Source organism: Carassius auratus, chromosome 4 (genome assembly GCF_003368295.1).
Source record: "Carassius auratus strain Wakin chromosome 4, ASM336829v1, whole genome shotgun sequence".
NCBI classification, from domain to species: Eukaryota; Metazoa; Chordata; class Actinopteri; order Cypriniformes; family Cyprinidae; genus Carassius; species Carassius auratus.
Window position 1 is genome coordinate 26,959,383 of NC_039246.1, and position 22,943 is coordinate 26,982,325.

At 33.6% G+C, this 22,943-nt stretch overlaps 1 protein-coding gene across 1 annotated transcript; it reads left to right on the forward strand.

Moving 5' to 3' along the window:
- Nucleotides 1–18,577: 18,577 nt before the first annotated feature.
- Nucleotides 18,578–19,765, forward strand: LOC113057001 (diencephalon/mesencephalon homeobox protein 1-like). The gene is made up of 2 exons (XM_026223990.1): nt 18,578–18,789; nt 19,511–19,765. The coding sequence occupies exons 1-2, from the start codon at nt 18,631–18,633 to the stop codon at nt 19,763–19,765; spliced, it is 414 nt and encodes a 137-aa protein (XP_026079775.1). The 5' UTR covers nt 18,578–18,630.
- Nucleotides 19,766–22,943: the final 3,178 nt, after the last annotated feature.

Sequence of the window (22,943 nt, forward strand, 5' to 3'; positions counted from 1 at the left end):
GGATCCACTCTCCAGCCTCTTACCTGGAGTGATGTGAAGTAAAATCAAACAGTGATTCTAGAGGAAGTACACACAGCCAGCAGTGTTTTGATGCGTGTCAGCGTGTCGACCTGAAGCACAGCTGGTGGTGAAGCGCACGGTGAGAATGCAGCTCTGGGCTAAAAATAGAAGCAGTGTTTCATTTCTACATACATTACATGTGTGAGCTTTCCCGTGGTGAGCACAGGAGTGAAATAATGCAGACACCGACTTCAGTCAAGATTTAACATCTCCAATACAAGTCCCAATAGAGACTGACCCAGTATTCACAACGCAACCAACGTTTGTGGTTTAATATGAATCATGTCATTTCAACTAGACAATCAGACACTGCTTTAAAGGAATAGTTCATCCAAAAATGTACATTTGCTGTTAATTTACTCACCCTCGGGCCTCACCCAACAGTAAAGAAGATTTTTTTTGCTTTTTAAATGGTTTGGTGTGATGTTTTGTTTGCGAAGGAATCATTCTTTTGAACGGTTCTTTTTGGCTGAAATGAAAGTTTTTATGGTGATGTTTATATTTATTCACTTTACATGCTTTAGACATGTAAAACATAATAACTATTGTGTGCTTTAATAATATAATTGCATGTATCTTGCGTCTAGTGAATTGAACCAGATCTTAAAATCAAACTGTCTCAAAGAACCAGTTCACGGAAAATAATTGGATCTCCCAGTTTGCTTGAGGCTCTGGATTACAGGTATTAATGTCGTAAATAATGTTCAGTTTCTTGCACAGACTAATCATTTTGCTTCCTAAGACCTTAATTCAGACCATGGGAATTAATTTTGTGTTGTCTGTATATGTCGTTTTTTACTCTCAAAGTGACGGCAGCCATTGACCTACAGTAAATCTTGGATGACCTGAGGGTGCGTACATTAAAAGTCAATTTTCATTTTTTGCCTGAACTATCCCTTTAAGATTCTGAGCTCTTGAGCCAATTTAAAACAATTTCAATGTTTCTCCTCATCAGACGGCCTGATCCTGGATTGCTAAAGCTCAGGTGGCCGATATAAGCAGCTTAAATGGCTTTCTCGCTTGATCTCCACAAACAAAATGCTAGATGCTGATTGGTTCCTCTCTGTCTCAGTGGGCGGGGCATGTATCTATCAGAGAGGCGAGTGTCAGGGGAAATTCTTTAAATGCTCATCAGTTTAAAAGCCAGCGATAGACTCTCATCTAGGGAAGAAAATTAAGTCATCACAGTGTTTCTCCTTGACTTTGTGTGTGTTTTTTTCAACAGACTTCACGGATGCAGTGCAGTTGCCAAGGCAACGTCGCCAGGCAGCCGAGTGTGAGAGAAAGTGAAGCGGACTGACTTTACTCTTACACAGAAACACTTATATTCTTATGGGGGTTATTTAAAGACATTGCAATGCTTCATCTACTCAGCGTATTCAATTAACCCTCTGTGAGGAGAGACTAAATTTTAGTCAATTGCTATGCAGTTGCTTAGTTGTTCTGGTTGAGATTTAGCGTGTTTTAAGTGGTTGCTAGTGTATGTGACATTTTATCCACCTGTTTTAACATACACAAATAATGCATAGAAAAGTTAAACAAGCTACCAGGTTACAAACCAGACTTATCATTAGGGGTTTGTTCAAATCACTACCCCAACTAAGAGCCCATGTAATAGTGTTGCTTGGCTAAGCAAACAAAGCTAACCACAACCTGTCTTTTGTTCTTAAGATGGTGCCATGTGAATTACACGCTAGCAGCACTTAATTGCAGTGTAGCATCTGATGCCATCAATAGCTTTTGGAAACATTGGTATTAATGTTCAGTCTACGTCTGACAGCCTGTGCTAGGCACTCAAAATGATGACTCCCAACATGTTATCAGCTGAGTGTCTCTGTAGAGCTTCATAGCATCTCTTCACATAAGCTCGCAGCGGCAAGCGTCGTAAGAGCCAATTGGAAAAGTGTCTAGAGTCAACATTCATACCACAGCCTTTGCTCTCCGAGGGAAAATACACTGGATGGGGAACGTCACAAGGCTTCTTTGAGGCTGAGTTGGCACTAGCAACAGTTTTGCCGTTAGCTTTAGCACTGTACTTATGGCTAATTTGTTCCTGGCTGTCATCTTTTTTCTGTAAGCATGTAAAGTTCCATACTGGCTGAGAGCAATGCACTATGGGATTTATTCACACAACTTTGTTCAAAATAGTTGGTTTGACCAACTATCTTTCAATAAATTAACAAGTATATGATAAACTTAGTACACTTACGCCATTATATCACTACAATTTGTGACTATTTTACATTTGGTAAACTGGCAGCTAATTCAATACAATCTAATTTGTACGGTTTCATATCATCTGCTTACTTCCCACTCACTGTTCGGTTTAGAGATGGACCTTCTAGTATATGTTTATTGGATCATTCATTCAACTGATTCATTCAAAAGCAACAATTCAATCAGCAACAGAACAAGTGGATATCTCTATTAAAGGGTCATTGAATTGTTCACTCAATTGATTTGTTTAAAACGCTGACTTATTGTGAAACACAGGATTGTCTTTATGAATGGGTCAATTATTCACTCAACTGATTTGTTCAAAAAAACTAAAAACTAAATCAATTAGCAAACAAACACTGTGTTGCTTGGTCAAAAGTCGCAAATTTCCTTACAAATCACATTTATTTAATTAATATGACTTCGCCACATCGTGAACTAGTTAAATTTTCTCATGAGATTTGGTTAGATATATATATATATAGAGAGAGAGAGAGAGAGAGAGAAGAGAGAGAGAGAGAGAGAGAGAGAGAGAGAGACCATAAAGAGACTCAGTTGATTCATTATGCTTAATGAGAGTCGGTGTTTTTTTTTTTTTTTTGGTGCAATTTGTTTGCATCAGCTCTCTGATTGGTGGAGATTCTTTTGCAGAATCATGGGTAATGTAGTTTTTCACTAGATATCCCAATGTTAAATGCAAATAATGAGGCCTGGTGGCTTCAAGTGAATCATATAATATTCATTAACAACCATGTACTCTCAGTAGATCTGGTTAATGGTTTTATCATTAAGTATCACTTCCCCTATGGAGAAAATGAATGGGGTTTTTACTTACAGAACCTGACTGATGGACTCTATTAAAAAGAAAAAACAGTTTCTGAGGTTTGATTGGTCAGAAATGTTTTCAGGGCAGGTCTTAGTGACTCCAGGTCAACTGCAAACATCTGAGTGCAGGGCTGCATGTGTTCGGCTTCAATGATGCCAAGCATATGTTCAACACCAGCGCCTCACACTTGAAAAACAGGCTCATGCTGGCATGCATCAGACTGGAAGAGTTGGCAACATCAATAAACAGCTAGCAGCAATTGTTATTCAAGAAGTTTCCAAGGAAACACACTGGCAACGTCTTTCCTTTGTCGGCATCTGGAGATGCGAAACCTGCCCATGGCTGTCATTAGCAGCTTCTGAAGAGATTCCACTGCAGGTTTTCATTTATACACCTTGTATGAATATGATTTTTCCACTCTGGGCTAGTATATACTGTGTGACAGTGGAAATGTAGAGATTTTGCTGTAGCACACCTCAGGAAAACACTAATCATACTCTTCCGCTCGGCTACGCTGACGTCTCTGCATCTCGCTTCTATGTTACAGCAGTGATATGAGAAGACGTGTTTGTTTTCCATCCTGCTGTAAGTGTGCTGACTCTCAACACTATAGTTTTTTTTTTAGTCCAGGATGTTCTGCTCCAGTTTGCAGAACAAATCAAAAGCTCTTTGAGCATGTAGGAGGTTGTAGCTGAATATGCCCTTGTCTCAGGTCCCTTGTATATAGTATTCAAGCATCTATTATTTTAATACTGTTTTGCTGAAATAGTCTTATAATGGGAATGAAAGAAAAAAGGGACTAAAGAGTGCCTGGTTTCTTCTTCTTCTTCTTCTTTTTGTCACACTTAAAGGCAAATATTTATGGACTACACCAGAGCTTGACTATATATTAATGCCTCGACTATCAGGAAAGCAAAGACCCAAAAATATGAATGAAATGCATGACACAGACACTTCAGGCAAAGACTGAAATATTGGAGCCAAAATCCAAATGAACTTCATGTTGGAAAGTTGCTGTCATACACAAATGAAATAAATAGACTTTTCAAACATATATAGAAATATATAATTACAGTCTTATTTCATTTTAAATATTTAAATTATATTATTATACATACAGTACAGACCAAAAGTTTGGAAACGTTACTATTTTTAATGTTTTTGAAAGAAGTTTCTTCTGCTCATCAAGCCTGCGTTTATTTGATCAAAAATACAGAAAAAGATGTTATATTGTGAAATATTATTACAATTTAAAATAATTGTTTTTAAATGTATTATACTTTAAATTATCATTTATTTCTGTGATGCAAAGATTATTTTTTTGAAATTTTAGAAATCATTCTAATATGATGATTCATAAGTTGGAAACAGTTCTGCTGCTTAATATTTTTTCAGAACATGTGATACTTTTTTAGGATACTTTGATGAAAAAAAGTTAAAAAAAAGAAAAAAAAGAAGCTATGTTATTAAAATATAAATATTTTGTAATAACAATATACACTACTGGTCAGTAATTTGGGGTCAGTAATTTTTTTTCTTTCTTTTTTTTAATAAAATCAATACTTTTATTCAGTAAGGATGTGTTAAATTGATAAAAAGTGATAGTAAAGAAAATATATTATTAGAATATATATTATTATAATATTTTTTTAAATAAATGCAGTTCTTTTTAACCTTTTATTCATCAAATATATTAGACAGCAGAACTGTTTCCAACACTCATAATAAATCAGAATATTAGAATGATTTCTAAATGATCATGCGATCAACTATTATTTTAAGTCGTAATAATATTTCACAATATTACTGTTTTTTTTTCTGTATTTTTGATCAAATAAATGCAGGCTTGATGAGCAGAAGAAACTTCTTTCAAAACATAAAAAATTGTAATGTGTCCAAACTTTTGGTCTGTACTTTATGTGTGTGTGATTGAATCATTCACTCAAAAATGGCTCTTTATGAAAAAGTGATTATCTTTCTGAGCTGCTCAATTGATCACTCAGCTGATTTGTTAAAGACCACTGAATCATTCAGCAAAGAAAAGCTGTGTGTTTCCTGGTGTGACAATTATTCTGCTGTGACTTTGTTTGGAAGTTTTTGTGTTGGTGGCAGTGATCCAAAATATAAAAATGCAAATCACAAAATCATCTCAACAAGCAACTACCAATGAGCAAAGACTGAATCTTGCTGTAAGCATACATACTGTAAGATTGGTGTAATGTCAATGAACTTATTGATTTAAATTGCATCAAAAAGTGTTTTAAAATAAAGATGAAAGCAACAGAAAATGGTCCTACCATTTAGCCATAGTAGTGCAACATGGACAATGATTTTATACTAGATGTCAAAGTTGAACAAAACTGGTATCTTGGGACACTCACGACCTTTCCAGGTCTAATCGAAATGTCAGTAACTTCATCCTTTGCCAACTCAACCCTTTCTTAGCCTTTTGCTGTACCCTTGCCATCTGCATTGATTTTCATTGCATTTTATTTTTATCTCTCACACCCATCCCTAACCTAGCTCATTCTGCAAAGAAATAATACAGAAAAATAAGAAATTATATTTAGCATAAAAAGAAGCCTATGATCATTAAGAATTTATTGCATTACAAAAAAGATATGATGATGATTAAGCTAAATTTTATTACTTAAATGTGATAAATACTTTAAAATGTAAATAGTATTAAATCATACTTATTTACCTTGAGAAAAAAATATTTTCATAAAATAGAATGCATTTGCAAAGTTTAATTTCTTCTTTTGATTTCAGGTTGAAATGTGACTCGGACAGGTTTTTTAAGCATTCATTTATTAATTTTCTCTCTCTCTCTCTATGGACAGTATCTCTTAGCCAAATGACCTATTTCTTTCCTTCTTTTTCTATATTCATCCTTCAGTCCTCAGACTGAGGCGAACAGTCCACTGAGTTTCATCACTGTAAATGGCACCTAAAGTATTTATCTGCTCTCACTCTTAGAGCTGCATCTGAGCACATTTTACACGGATATAGAGCCTGACCTGGCAGAGATGTGCTGGAAATTTCCGTATGTCCTGCAAAGCTAATTTCATGAAACGGTGTGCTGGCCATTTCAATTTTAGCAGCATTTTAGTAGCTATTTCAGATGCATTTGCATGTTGCATTGTATGAGTGCAAGTAGTGTTAACACAGACTGTGAATAAAACAACAGAGACGCTACAAAAGGACACTCCTGACTTCAATGTAATTAAATTCGAAATTACAAACGCAGCTGCAGATGAACAGTCTCATGAGGTTGATTGCCAATTAGCAGAACCTGTCAACTAGAAAGGATATCTTGACAATTAGCGCAGTGATATGTGCATTTACAAAGCAAACATTAGACAAATAACAGTCACAACGAGGAAAGATTGAGACACCGCAGGTGCACTGGTCTCACAACCGCAAAACGGTTTGTTAATTATGTGTACACGTCTATGGGAAGTCATGCTAGTTTCTTGTAAAGGGCAATGGCAATGTAACTAAATGCACCTACATTGCTACATGAGTAACCTACATCAGCAGCACTGAGGCTGAGCTCAACAAAGATGGAAAATGTACACCGTAAGCTTTATTAAGCTGCGATTTATGGTGTTTTCACTGGTTGTCCACAGACGACGCACAAAAAAGCATAACATGATAATCTGAGACATATTGCTTTTTATTTCCTACATCTGAAGTGGTTTACACTTTTGACTTTATCCCACAGTTCTGACTTTTTTCTCATAATTCAGATGTTTGTATTTTTTCCTCACAATTGTGAGATACAAACTCAGAATTTCAAAATATAGGCTGATAATTGATAGACGTAAATTTGTCATTCTGAGAAGGAAAGTCTGTAATATAAAAAGCCTTTACTTGTGGCATAGGTTTTAATTTGTGCCGTTTGACTTTTCCGTGCGTTTTATTTTCATCATTGTCTTCATCCTTGGACTAATCGTGACACCATACATTTTTTTCTTTCAGAATTCACTGATGTTTTGAAAATTAAAAAGAACAGCACTTTTTTAAAATTAACGTAATCGTCTTTACTGTCACTTTTGATCAATTTAAGAATCCTAACTGAATGAAAGAAATCATTTACATCAAAAACAAATCCTACTCGAGTCAATAATGCAGTAATTGTTATGCACGTCTATAAGAACTGGATATTTCACAACCCCTCCGACAGGATTTCATGAAAGACTGAAACCGTTCTGAAGGAAGATCACACTTTATATTCAGCGTGATAAGGACACGAAGGCTGAACGGTGTTCTTTATCGTAAGGCGCTCTGTCATAACCTCCTGTATTGCTATTGTCAAGTGCTGTCGAGGGATAGAGGAACACAATAAAGCCGTACTGTATGAGGCTTTGAGGTGCTAAAGCCTCGGTGTTCGAATCCCAAGCCAAATGCACCACGATGTCGCCTGGCTGCTGGTTATTTAGAAACAGTCCGGAGAGATTCGGATCCAGCTGGAATGGATGAAACTAAAGCATATTAGCTGTCAGTCAATCTGTGAGTGGCTCTGGATGGGCCTCGTCTCGTCACGCCGAGGTGAATGCTAATGGACTGCACACATTTTCATGTTTCCTCAGCAGGCTGTTCTTAAAGACAAACTTGTGTCGAGAACATTAAACACCTGACAGAAACACAGAGCTTTCCTGCAATGACACTTTAACTATTGCTTTGCACACTTCATGTCTCTACTCTTGCACATTTATTTCTCTGGTTGTGTTTGTAAAAGCACACTAACACACTGCTCTTGCTATTTCTAAAGTGTCTATAGCAAGTACACTGTGTATAGCATGCGAACATTTTTAAACATTATTGGAGATTGGAGATATTGTCAATTACTATATTTAGTAACAATTTCTGAGTAAAATTTGTTTCTACACAGTGTGCACTACTGAATCCTAGTATTATTTTATTATCGTTAACACACTATAATAGTGATACTTCTACTATTCTTTTCATCTTGAATTAGTTTTTATTTTTTGCATTGATTTACATTGAATTTTTGTTGAATTTTTTAGTAGTTTTGTGTTTTTGAATAATTTTTCTTTCAATACAGATTTCTTTTTTTTTGTATGTCAGCATAGTTTTTGAATTAATTTTTAGCTCATATGCAGTTTTTTACAGAATTTATTTTTATCTTTTTAGTAATCAAAAAGTACAGTAAATAATAAGTACAATACTCAGAATGGGACACAGTACAACACACACCCATCTGGTTTTTGAAACCTAATCTGATAAAGCTAAATTGGATTCTAAAAGAAATGTTTAATAAATAAATAATTATTTTCAAAAGGAGAACTGCATATCATTGGAATTAAATCTGCAATGAGAAGTGCATTCTGCAATTTAAAAAATGTAACTGTTTATATCATGCAACACAAAGATATGGAAGATCAAGTTGAGCTCATTGCATTGTGGGATACAGCAGAAGTAGTATGCCATTCCTAAACATCCATCTGTGCATGTGACAGTCCATCAATCCTCATGTCTCTTTCATGTTTGATCATAAAACACACACACATTTCTTTTGGATGAATGCAGGACATTCTGTCTGAAAGCACAGGTCTTTTCTATGCTGTTTTCTGTGGTTCAGGTAATGCTGTCATACAGGTCAGGACTACAGGAACCATGCCGCACACTGCCGCAGGCTAACGAGGAACAACCACCGTCATGATGATCCTCCTCTGATGTTTGTCAGAGATGACAAGCCTCGTGTTCCCAAATCAATCCTCAGGACGGAAGAGCAGGAGATCTGATCTTATTTTGTTTATTAAGAACATTATATAGACAAAGAAAAAAATCATTCACATTGTAGAACAACAAATAAACAAAAATACAAGAAAAAAACACTACAGAGTACAAGACGGTATATAACTATAATCCCAAAAGATCACATCAAAGAAAAAGATTAAAAGACTTACAAATTTCAAAGCCTTCTTGTTACACAAGTTAAAAAGTAAAGCAAGCAAAACATAAAAAAAGTGGTTTCTGACCTGAAAATGTACATTTATGTATATAAAATGTTGTTAATAAAATAAGATTAAGTCGATTTTGTTTTGAAGTAAATGTCATTTTTTACAATTAACAATTCCAAACAAAAAAATTTTCTAAAGTAAAGAAAAATCCTTATCAATGTTCTCAGTCACAAATACGGACAAATCTTTTCTCAATTATTCAGACTAATGCACAATAGTCTCTGGGTGCTGTTTACAAAAAGAATAATTTGTATCAATTTCTTTTTTTTTGAATTTCTGTAAGAAGCTATTTACAGGATACGCACGGTGGATAATAGCAAAGGAAACTTATCTTATCTTATTAGTAATTAAGTATCTATTTGGAATCAGCCAAATTTTCCTCCAGGCAATATCACAAATCACAAAATAAATAAATAAACTGTCACATTAGGAATTGAAATATTTTCCTTTAGAAATAATGAACGTATTGATCTATTAGAAGAAGTAGACGAAAAGCAATATTTACCCACTGTAGCATCTAAAAAAGCTAAAATTGAGGGGATATGCTAAAATAGTCTTAATTACTCCAGATGGTATGGCTAAGAATACAATAGCAAAATCTTTAGGGGTAATAAGAATGTTTAAACAATTAAGAAATTCATCATAATTTAATAAAGGGTCATTTGCATTAAATAATTGACTTACAGGCCAAATATCTGCCTCAAACCATTGCTGGAAGAAAAGAGATATCAGTTTTTATATAGAGTATCTCTGTTATTCCATATAAAATATTTATGAGGAGAAAAGTTGTGCTTGTATAGAAAAGACCAGGCGAGAAGGACCTGCTGATGGAATTTAGATCATTTAGCTGGAATTTCAACATTATAAATACAAAGCAATAACAAATTTAATCCACCAAATTTGGAGAAAATATTTTGTGGAATAAAGTTCCAGACTGAGGTTGGATTTTTGAGAAAGCGTTTGGCCCAATTCATTTTAAGAGCATTATTAAATGTGCAAAAATCTAACCACCATTTTCATAAGTATGATCTTATTACAGCAAATGAAAGCAGAGTAAATGATGTTTTTCTTTTTGTTTGTGAAAATATAGAAAACAAAACTACTAGGAAAACATCAATAAAACTATATTTTAGCTGACAAATTCAATCCAATTCTTATGGTTCTTCAATGGTTCTGTGCAGAAAAACACTCTTCGTTTTATAGGATATTTTTTAGTTGACTACATGAAAATTAATGATTAAACATTTGAATAAATAAATTAATGCATGTATTAAATAATATAATACATTTAAGATGTTAAATTATAGATAAAAAAATAAAAAATGCACACATACACACACAGCCAGTCAAAAGTTTTTGAACAGTATTATTCCTAAAGAAGTCTTTTCTGCTCACCAAGCCTGTATTTATTTGATCCAAAACAAAAACAGTAAAACTATGAAATATAATATCATTTAAAATAACTGTTTTCTATTTAAATATTTTAAATGCAATTTATTCCTGTGATCAAAGCTAACTTTTCAGCATCATTACATCCAGTCTTCAATGTCACATGATCCTTGTGAAATATGGTATATGGTAATAAAGACAAACAAGCAGCTTACAGCAGAAGTATCGGTGAATGTGGTGTACAGAGCATTGATTTTACTGACTGAAGGTCTGTGTATATGCTGCCAGTCGTTGGGTTTAGAGTTAGTCATTTCTTCTTCCTCTGGCTTGAAAGCTCAACTTTCAGCCGTCTCCATACCGAAAGATAGAAGGTAGAGGAGGAGCGGCGTTTGACTTGAAGCTGATTTCATTTCAGGGTTAATGGGCCCAAAAACCGTGTCTGTCTCAGATCAGAGAGTGTAAAGCAGCCAGACTAAATCTGACCTGACAGCGTTCTCCTCTGTACTGTCATTCACGTCAGAGCGGCTAACCGCATCTGCTTCTGCCTTCAAGACAAAGGAGTCCGCTGGGTGAAGCAGTCGGGCCCACCTACATCCATGAGATTACACCATCAAACTTCACCTGGATGCCTCACATGATTATTATTTGCTTCCAGTTGTAGATTAACTGATGCTCTTTACTGTAACTCAAACTGTATTATACTAGCAAAGCCAGGGCCATAGGCTCAGTTTCCAGCATGAACTGATAAACTGTACTGAATATTAAATGCAATTATAAATCTCACACTCACACATACTTGTCATAAAGATATGGCATCATCTTTTGAAGAATAAAAAAACAAAAAAAACTAAATTATGCTTGTTTAGTGTGTTCACTGTAGCAAAATGATGTATACTTTTTTCACATTAATATTTTCCATTACATATTTCTCATCCTTAAGATAAAACATCTTTTTGCTAATGGCCTTTGAAAAAAAAAAATAATGATAATTGTATATATATATATATATATATATATATATATATATATATATATACAATATTAATAAATTTGAAGGCACATTTTAATTAAAAACATACATACAAATTGTAGGATATAATTTTTATACATGAAACATTCTAATATATACAAAAAAATAACTAAATTAATTAAAATATAATGTATAAACTTTCATTTACTCTTTGCATCATTTATAATAATTAAATTATTTGCATTTATATAATAAATTACATATGTAAATAAACAAACAAACAACAGAAAATGTAGAATATGCTAAATATATTAAAATAAATAAAAAACATATTTCAAATAAATAAAGTAATTTGTCACATTTCAAATATAAGATAAAGAACAAATTCAATAAGATTGAATAATGTCTAAATAATTTATCGTATAATATATTTTTTATTATATTGTTCATAATCATTAACTGTACATATAATTATATAATAAATAAAAATCTATATTTTAAGTTGTTTTTTGCATTTTAAATCCTGCCAAATAAATAAATAAATAGTATGATGTACTGAATTTGCTCTTACGCAAGAATAATTTGCTGAATAAGTGTGCATATGCAAATGTAAAAATCCTGTTTCTATGATAAAACCCCTTAAAGGTGTGGGCCACCAGGATCACGCAGAGCTGGAATGACAGACGTTTGATCTAGAATTTTACAATCCACAGAAATCACGTTTACTGTCAAAAAAGGATCTGTTCTTTCTGTTCTGTCTCTATGATAACGAGTGGTGCACCAATGGCAGAGCAATAAGTCAACGGACCAATGAGAGATCTCTCATTCATAGGGAAGCATCTCATTGGAGCGCTGCTGTGCTCCCATAATGCAGAATGATGGGTAATGATGCTTGGAAAAACAAAATCAGAAGCAGGAAGCACAGCACAGCACTGACAGCACAACGACTGTATTAACAATTCACAGTGTGTATATTTTATGATGACATGTATATCCATGTCATGTCCAGTTCTGCATGATAATAAAAACAGAAAAAAAATTTATGCAATCATATGTTCAAGAAAGAAATGATAGAAAATAAATAACCCCAAAACAAATAAATAGGATACCCCCGATGCAGAAAAAAAATAAAAAAATACATGTGGACGGAATCACAGAATCCAGTCATAAAAAATCGGAATGTCATGAATAAATCAAAAATAGGTCAGTACACTTGAATCAAAAGCAAAATATTAAGAAACAAAACACTATTTAAATATGAATGTTCTGCGCGTCTCTGTGTGAATGAATGGTGCAGACGCAAACTTAAAAGTCTGAACAAAACCTGTCAAAATAAAAGTTAGGTTTAACTTGAAGAAACTATGACAGAAATATATTACTTAATGTAATAATAATACTACTACTAATACTAAAATGATTATTTTTAAGCTATATTTACCAGAAAATGATTTACCAGAAAAAAATTATAAAAGCACAACACAAAATTTCAAAAAAACAAACAAAATAAAAGTCATTTATGAAAAGTTTTTAAATAAAAATAAAAAAAGATTTAAAAATGTGAAAAAATTAAATTCAACGTAAATTTCATGGGGCCCTAAATGAACAAGATCGTCTTAGAAACACGCAAATGATTTGGTTGTTAGTGGTTGTCAGGGTACTGGTATGCGGTTGCTAATGTGTTGTGTGTGGTTGTCAGGGTGTTTAAAAATATGGTGTTGTTGGTGTTTTTGGCCTGTTGCTATGCAGATGCTACTAGTTTCCAGAATGTTGCTACAGTATGCAGCTGTGGGTGGTTGTTCCAGATTGTTGCCCTTGCCATTTCTTGTGGTTGCTAATGTATTGTGGATGGTTGTCGGGTTGTTGTTATATAGTTGCTAAGGTGAGTTGGATGGTTGCTAGGGTCATGCTATGTAAGAAAATCCTTTTAGTAGTTTAAGTGGGTTTCTACAGTGTTTGTTACCAAGATGTTGCTGCAATGTTGTTATGTGGCTGTGAGTGGCTGCCAAGGCATTTCAATATGGTTGCTAGGATGTTCTATGTGATTGCCATGCAAATATGCATGCAAATATGTGTGATAATGTACGTCGTGACACACAAAAAAATGATAGTCTCACTTTTTATTTATTTATTTTTTATGTGAGACTATCGAACTCCACCAGTCTGCACCAAAACGAGCTCCCCTGTGTGAACTGTGAACAGAATGCACAATGACACTGCAGTGCCTTTAACGAGATTAAGAACTTTCCGTCAAGATTTGAAGAGGAAAAAAAGCAAAGAACCGAGACAGAACAGGACACAGGACAATTAGCGAGGGAATAATGAAGAGGATATTATGGCACACAGAAACTCCAGCCTGTTCGGTGCTATTCTGTGAGTCATTTAACCTTAAGGCGAGTGAAGGATGATCAAAAATAGATACAGGCATGTAGAGTATGATGCATACTGAACAGTCTGATGTGTGTCCTCCATATACAGTAGAAGCAGCAACTAACTGTCCTTCTGATAATGAAACACCCACTTAAAGGGACAGTTCATAAAAAAAATATCGTCCTCATTTACTCTAAAAAGCACCATTGAATTAGTATATGTGATGGTATCAGTAAATAAATGACTTAAGTATAATTCTGTGCATCACATAAAGCTATAATCTAAAAATATAGTCACACTGGGAGAGGATGATGACAGAATTTTGATTCTGCTTCAAAAAGCTCTGTTAGATCCAGAAGGAACTTTGTGCACTTTGGACTGATTGCAGTCTCTTTAATGTTGCATGAAATGCGCTCGCTCAGATGCCTTCCACCTGGAAGATGCGCTGCCATCAGACTGTGCCAAAGCCTTCGCTCCGGAGAAGTGTTTGAGATTGACCTTCAGTGAATTGACTGGCATTGACATGTCGACGGTTAGTAGACGAGCCAACGGGCTGTGACAGCTCTCTATAAATCACCCAACAGCACCAGGTAACTAATGACATAGAAAAAAGAATATTAGAATATTTTTGCAATATACAGTATGTATAGTGTTCAGATGTTCTGTATGCATGGAAATAACAGATCCCACAATGCAATGCATTCAACTTCACAAATTACTTTGTGACAAATGACTTTCAACAGTAAATAAAAAAAAAGTTAGAGGAAATTGTTTGAATCTTTAGAATGTTGGAATTTAAATATTTGAACTACATTTTTAAACTTTTAAAGAAAATGTAAAATTCTTATTTGTATGATCTGATTATTTGATCAGACTGACAAAATATATTTTATATAAATAAATAAATCAACTTAAAATTAAAATATGAATTATGTTTATTTAGAATATTTATATTACAATATTCATCATTTTTATTAAAAGTAAATTTATTATTTGAGTAACTATTTGATCAGATAAAGACAATTTATTCTAAACTACATGCAACTTTACATTAGATTTTAAAGATTAAACATTCTCTTTTTTTGTGCAATGGCATTTTGAATGTGTGTCTGATTTAAACAGTCAGTATTGTTTCATGTGACGACAATACAAAATATTTGACATTGCATATTGTATAGTTTCACATACAGTTCACTCACTAAAGCAGCAAACAGTACACAGTACATACTATGTAGTGTGCACTACGCTGCTGTTTCATTCCAAACACAGCTGTGTTCCAAATTCTCTGTCACTTGTGAGAACTTTTTACAGACCTGTGCTCTTTAGCTGCAGGCTCGGAGTTAACAGACGTGATTTTGTCACACTTTTGCAGTTCAGAGTTATTAGTCACAAACTCAGTTGCATCCTGTAAAGACACAGGTTTCAAAAGAAGGTCCACAGACCCCCAGGGGCCCATGAAAGTACTGCAGGGAGACTGTGGACTGATAAAAACAAATGACATAAAACATTATTTAATGTGTTAAATTCATTATAAATATTTTTTTAAATATAATAAAACATTATAGTAATTAAAAATACAAAAATAACATTAAAATAATATACATTTTATAGTTAAAGTGTGCTGTATTGTCTGATGTAAATTGACCGTGAGGCTGAGAGTGCAGGAGGGATTGTGTGTTAATTGAAAGTGTAATGCATTTGCTGCTTCAGACTGCAGAAATAAAGCTATCTGGCACAACTCCTTCCTCTCAGAGAGACAGATTACACCAGAGACTCAGGGAGAAAAGGTCGACTGTCAGAGGAGCAGCAGATGCCGGAGAGGAAAGAGAGAGAGAGAAAGTGAAGCCGAAAAAGAAAACTGTTCATATGTTCTTATATTAATCAATTTAAGTATAGCATGCTAAGGATGCTTGGAATGGCACGATGCTTTATATACACAATACAAATGTTGCAGTTTAATATAAATCAGTTCTGACTCAGCATGATGATTGACTGGTACTAAAAAACAAAAGAAGTTCTATAAGCCATATTTAATTCAAACAGTAACATCTTAAAAATAAATATTTTAAAAACCTCATTTTAAATTAATTTAATTTTGCATAAATTGGATAAATAATCACCAATAATTGTATTGTTTCATTAATTGTAATTAAAAAGATTTTAATATTTTTAAATGCAACATGTAGTTCCAACATCCTGCCAATTTCTATATAAAGCTGCATACTTTTAATCTATAAATATAAGTTGCATTTAATTTAGCGTCAGATGTCTTGACTTTTGGAAGACTGATTAAATAATCACTTAAAATGAATACAAATCTGATGCTAAAATTCCAATATTATAAATATTCAAATGAATTATCTCAATTTCACACACACACACACACACACACACACACTTGTTTCTGTGAATTGTGGGGACTTTCCATAGACTTCAAAAACCTGTGTGCACTGTTTTCAGATAAACATCATTTATTAATATTAATTTTTTTCCCCCACAAAATTTCAGGTTTTACTATCCTTGAGTGGACATTTGGTACCTTCAATATAGAATAAACAAGTACACACACAAACACACACACACACAAACACACACACACACATATACACAATTTTATTTTACTCTGATTGTGGTGTGATATGGATTTCAGCCTCCTCAGTCTTTAATTTTTGATTATGAATATACTGATTTCAATTTTTTTCTTGTTTTACAGCTACTCACATCCAGCATCAGAACTGGATCTGATATATTCAGACATATTTCAATGGTTCCTGAGAGTGATTTACATAAAATACACACTGCTTTTGATGTCTTAGGATGCCATCTAGTGTCTCTGGGGGTAAAAGACTTTCAAGTGCTTCCAGAAACCCAGCAGAGATAAACAGAGCCACACAGATTGAGCCAGAGACACGTCTGTCACGGACGAAAGCGTTAAATATAGTGATAAAATATAGATGAATGTTTGTCCCTGGAGTCGTCAATGAAGGACTTCTGCACTGCATACATGGCCTTGCTCCTGTGTCTCCACAGAAGGACTTTTAGAAGTGTGTGGATAAATAGATTTGTGCTAGTGAATTATTCAGCTCAGGCTCTACGAGGATTAGAAATGACTTTCACCCTACTGTATGTACTCTGCTCCCACAACGTCTGCTAGAGAGGGGTGGTGTATACAGACCACACACACACACACACACACACACACACATGCACACACACACACCCACACATGTGCTTCTGTGAACTAACTATCCTCATTTATATTTAACTATCCTCATCAATTTTCAGTATGATATATGCATGTTTAGAATCATATATGCATGAAATAAAGTGATTGTCAAATGGAACTACATGAAGAGTTAAAAAGGTCATATTACAGAAAACTGATTTTATTTATTTATTCATTGATATGCTATTTTGTTTTATTTTATTGTTATCCATCTCCATTTCAATTATACTTAGTTTAAAAAAAAAATCATTATTTTCTGTTATTGTTACTTTAGCAACTTATATATATATATATATATATATATATATATATATATATATTTATAATTTTTTGTATGTATTTCAGTTTTAGTTAAAATGAGAAATGCTTCCTTAGCAACTACCAGAAATAAAAATGTAAAAAATGATTTTTTTATGTTTTATTTTAAGTTAATTTATTTTTTATTTTTATTTAATGTTTCTTATGCACGAAATTTTTTTTTTTTTATGGTTTTAGTTAACTATAGCAAACTGTCTCTGACTACAGTAATCCTGATGTAGATATCCAATACTAAATTATCCAATATGTAATTTCTTATTTAATGCATATATATATACATATCAATTTTTTTTTATTTGTCCAATAAGACCCTTAAATGCAATTTAACGATATGTGTGTTATATAAGTAAATATATATTCTGTACACTAGCAATATAGATGACCTGAAAGCTAACATACATGGACTAAAAGACATGCAATTGTGATTTTCATCATTGCATATGCAGCAACTTTAATAAACGTGTAATTCTAGAGCTGACCGCTTGATGTCGCTGTCGTCTAAAGAAGAGTCACTAGGTGCTGCATGAACAGCTGCTGTTCTCTCACACACATCTGTGCACTACAAACAGTTAATGAAGGGTTGTCATAATTTACATTAAATGCTTTTTTAATAAACTCAACAAGAAGTTGTGATGATTGCTACGATGTGTTTAGTAACCAATCCCAATAGTGCCGATAGCACAAACCTTGCTACAACTGCGTTACACAATATATAAACGGAAATCTCAGATCTTTAGTGTTTTGGATAGAGATGAAAAATGTGCACCAGTTCATGATGATGTCAAGCATTTATGACTGAGGAGGTTTGTTACACAGTAAACCTGTCGCTCCTCCTATAAATGCTTCAGTCATATCAACACACACAGACTTACTATTACACAAGTCGATAGTATCCTGAACTTCTGAGACACCGGTGAAGATTCAAAGACAATGCAATTAGATGATGTGGAGTTAGAAAAATATGTGGAGACGTCATCCCGTGAGAGCAGGACGGCCACAGACAGCCCAAAACTTCTGTCACACTCTATTGAAGAAATACTGAAGAAACCTGTCAACAAGACACTTAAAACATCTGGATGCACACAGACCAAGATAAAGACGGATGCTCCTAAAATCACTCTATACACAGGTGTGTTCTTTTTTGTATTTTTGAATAGGTTTTGCAGCTTGTATATTGATCGGGTTAAGAAAAAGACACTCTTTCTTATCTTTTGGACCGACTTGAATGTATTTCCTGAAGTTATGAGATCTACTGTATCATATTCTGATGGTAGCTCGAGGGTCCGGTCGCAGACGGGTAAGGACCACGTTCACCGTGATCCAGCTGGAGGAGCTGGAGAGAGTTTTTCAGGAAACACATTATCCTGACGTTCACACCAGAGACCAGCTCGCCTGTCGAACGCAGCTGTCTGAGGGAAGAGTTCAGGTACAGTACACTATCTCCTGAAAACACACTGCGTCTGCAATAATCTTGTTTTCCACGACCAGGGGATGATTTCATAAAATATGGGTAGTTTAAATGTTAATATGCAGGCATGTAAGTAAAAAGTGTATAATTTGTAATAACTTGCAACTAAACACAGATTATTCTTAATTGTAATATCTTTTAGTAATTTTAGTAATTAATGAATTTACATGAAGGTAAACATTTTTACAAAATATAATATGCAAATATTTGTGTGTGTGTGTGTATATATATATATATATATATATATATATATATATATATATTTTTTTTTTTTTTTTTTCTGTATTTGCAAGTAAAATAATAATAATACTTATATATAATAACCTTAATATAATATCTTATATATAATATGTGTGTGTGTGTGTGTGTGTGTGTGTGTGTGTGTGTGTGTGTGTGTGTGGGGGTCATTTTTTTTTTTTTTTTTTTTTTTTTTTAAGAAACTTTATGAAATGTTTTTTTCACAAAGATTGCCTCAATATTTGTGCTATTTAAGCATAAAAAAAATAAAAAATAAATAAAATAAAATAAAATAATAATAATAATAAAAAAAATAAAAAATAAATCCATCCATCTATCTATCCGTCCGTCTGTCTATTGAATATATAATAAATGTTTAATGAAAGTTTACGAAATGTTTGCATTATAAGTTTGCAAGTCCAGGTGTGTATCATGTGTTTAGATCTGGTTCCAGAACCGGCGGGCGAAGTGGAGACGCAGTGAAGCTAAAGCAGCACACACACCTCTGACAGTGCTGAGAGATGCAGAACACACTCACCTCCAGACTCCTGTCCTCTGGGTTCACGTAAATACTTTCATTCACCTCCATCACAATCACCGCATCCTCTGCAGTGACTGGACTCATCTCCCCAAAAACACTGCGGACAAAGGGCAAAGAAATTTCATTGAGATTTCAAAAAACATATTTACAAACTAAACACAAATTACTCTTTATTTTAATCACATTTCAGCTTTTTGGAAAGGTATAAATAGTTCTGTGGCAACATTCAGTTGTAAATTTGCATCATTTTATTTTTTTATTTACTTTTTTAATGTTTTGACCTCATAATGTTTAATCAGATAACTGGATCTTCTGGTGAAAACATCAGATGTATATACTGTAAACTATTATATGACCAATAAATTACGACGTGTTTTTACATTATCTCATCAAAATAAGTTATAAGCAATAAGCAATTTGCAACTTTCATTTGCACGCACATGGTACAACAGTTTTTTTCTAAGCCAGTTTAATGTCATTTAAGTTGAAATAGTTAAGTTGTGTGTAGTTAAAAATTCTCCTATCATTTAGTGTGCTTTAACTCCGCCCTCACAAGCCACGCCTACATCTCAACTGCCAATCAGCTACCACTGCATAGAACCAAGTCCCGCCCTCCATTTCCTGTTTTCCGCTAATCAAATGTATATCACAGTACGGAATAAAAGCTATTTCTATTTCATCACTTTTTTTCGTCATTTAAAAGCGTCTGAATTTAAATACCCTGTTTCTGATTGGCTGTTTTCAATTGCAGTACCTGAGTTCTCACCAGAAGCTCTGGCTGCCGGAGTCAATCTGTCCTCGCACTGGTTCTCCTGAACTCGTCACACTTCAACACGGTTCATACTTCTGACCTCATCACCTTCATGGGCCACTGCCAAACAGACATTTTCACAAGATCAAGGATCCTTTCTATGAATAAAAGGACATATCGTGTCTTGTTTTATATCGACTGTTAACAGCTTTTCCCTCATGTGCTTTGTATTTAAGAACTTCCTTCTTTTTTATTCTAAAACAGAACTCGTACGTGAAGTGATGACCATGTTGCAAGTTGTAATTCAATTTCCTTATCTCATCACAATAAAACCCTGATAAAAGCAGTAAGTGAATGCAATCATTTGTGACACAGCACTCACTGACTAAACCGATGGATTCCCAGAATCATACAAGAAGACAAATGATGAAATGCCATTTCCAGTCTTTCGAAGATGCTTAAATTTCATCTTTAAAAAGAGAAAAAGAGACCATTCAGGCTCATGCAAGTAAATCAGTGTAGTCCAACATCTATAATTCAATTTCACACCCAGTGCATGAAATTGTGGATGTGTGCATGTGTCTGTGGTTAATTAAAAAACATTAAATATGTATTTAACTAATTGTTTAGAACAAGTGTTCTATGTTATTGCCGCCCTCCAAGAGATGAACTTGTAAACTTGAATGGATATGGTGCCATAAATGAATTTCATTGTCGAAATTTCTAATTATCACTGAATTGGTTTATTGGCTCGTAACCCATAAAGTACAGTTTTATCTTAATTTGACTGAGTTCACAGGCGGGTCACGACGGGTAGAGAGGGCAAACGCGAGAGTGACTTAAAGTTGAATACTGAAGGAAAACAGACAACAGATAACAGCAAAAATCAAACCTAGTCTTGAGTTATCTGAGGGTAATGGAGCTGATTCATGAAGTAAATCCACATGTTTTTAGGCTGGAGGACAGAAAACACTAAATGTTTTTCTTGAAACCAACACAGAAGAGCATGCTTTTGTCTCATTGGACTTTTGACTCAAATTCTTACAGAGACAACTATTATTTGACATACTTTTAAAAACTGTTCTGAAGAATCATTTGGTTTCTTGTAAAGCTCATTTGGACTATGTATATCAACTCATTTTTTTTGACACACAATGATGTCGGAACAGTGCACTTGGGCACACACTTAGACATACCTCATAAAACGGTAAATAAACAAAACTTTTTATTGGACTTTGAGATGGATTCAGTTTGTGTGTCATAAATGATGACAAGCTGATTCAAAGTGACTTTACACTAAACGGTGAACACGAAAATCTGTCTGAGCTGGAATATTTTCTTTATGTAAAATGTATGTATTTTTATGGGCTACATTATGGGAAATTTGTTGGAGTCTGATGGTAAAGATGACACTTATCACAGTAAATCAACAAAGCTATGTCATAACTAATACTCTTACTCTTTATGCCACAGAAAGATTAGGTAAAAGTAGTAAGAGTACAGAGACTTTTTTTCAACAAAAAAAGTTCGGTTATAAAAATGATTCATTGATTCTTTTATCACGTGGTCTTGGATAGCATAGACGAGTTTTTAAAATCTTTTTTTTATTTAATAAAGTTATTTATTTTCATTTTATATGTGGCAGTGCATTTTGTTTTAACAATGATTCAGCTCATTTAAATACTTAAATGACTCATGGCTTGGCTCATTACGAATCGTTCGTGCTTCACTGAGTCGAGTCGGTTGTTCCCCCAAATGATTCGGTCCGATTAGTGAACAAATCCTTCTGTGAACCGGATCAAACAATTAACAGAAGATCACTGATATATATTAGTAATTTATTTTGTGATTTCCCCACTAGTAAAATTTATATGTGATTTAATTATCATTTGCTTGCTATTAGCCTATATATGTAAAAACTAATGGAAAAGGCAAAGTTCCTTAGGTGTTCTAATTAAGGAATAATTAACAACATCTATAGTCTTTGGAAAAGGCCTGAAAAATAAATGCATTAAATATATATGAAAAAAAAAATGTAAAATTTTTTTTTTTTTTTAAACAATAGCTATGCTATGATCTTAAAAAAAAAAAAAAAAAAAAAAAAAAAAAAAAAAAAAAAAAAAAAAATATATATATATATATATATATATATATATATATATATATATATATATATATATATATATATATATATATATGTATGTGTGTGTGTGTGTGTGTGTGTGTGTGTGTGTGTGTGTGTGTGTGTTTTATTATTATTAATACAAAGATCCAAATCAAAGCAATGATTCATTTGCGAATCGGTCATGTTGTTGAAGCTCGCGAAATGGGAATCTCTGTTTAACCTAAGATTAAAGCTGCTTTGGTTCAACATTGTTTTTTTTTCGTAATAAAATACTCACGTTAAAAACGGGAAAATAGCTACAGAAGAAATAGTTTACCTACTGATTCATATATTGTGTTGTGGCGGGTTCAGGTTTTTTTCTGCACCTTCACACACTTGTGTTTATTTTTACTGTCGTGGCCTCACCTTTACATCATAAACGTGGGCTACTCTTCCAAATGTTCAACTTTTCACCTTCG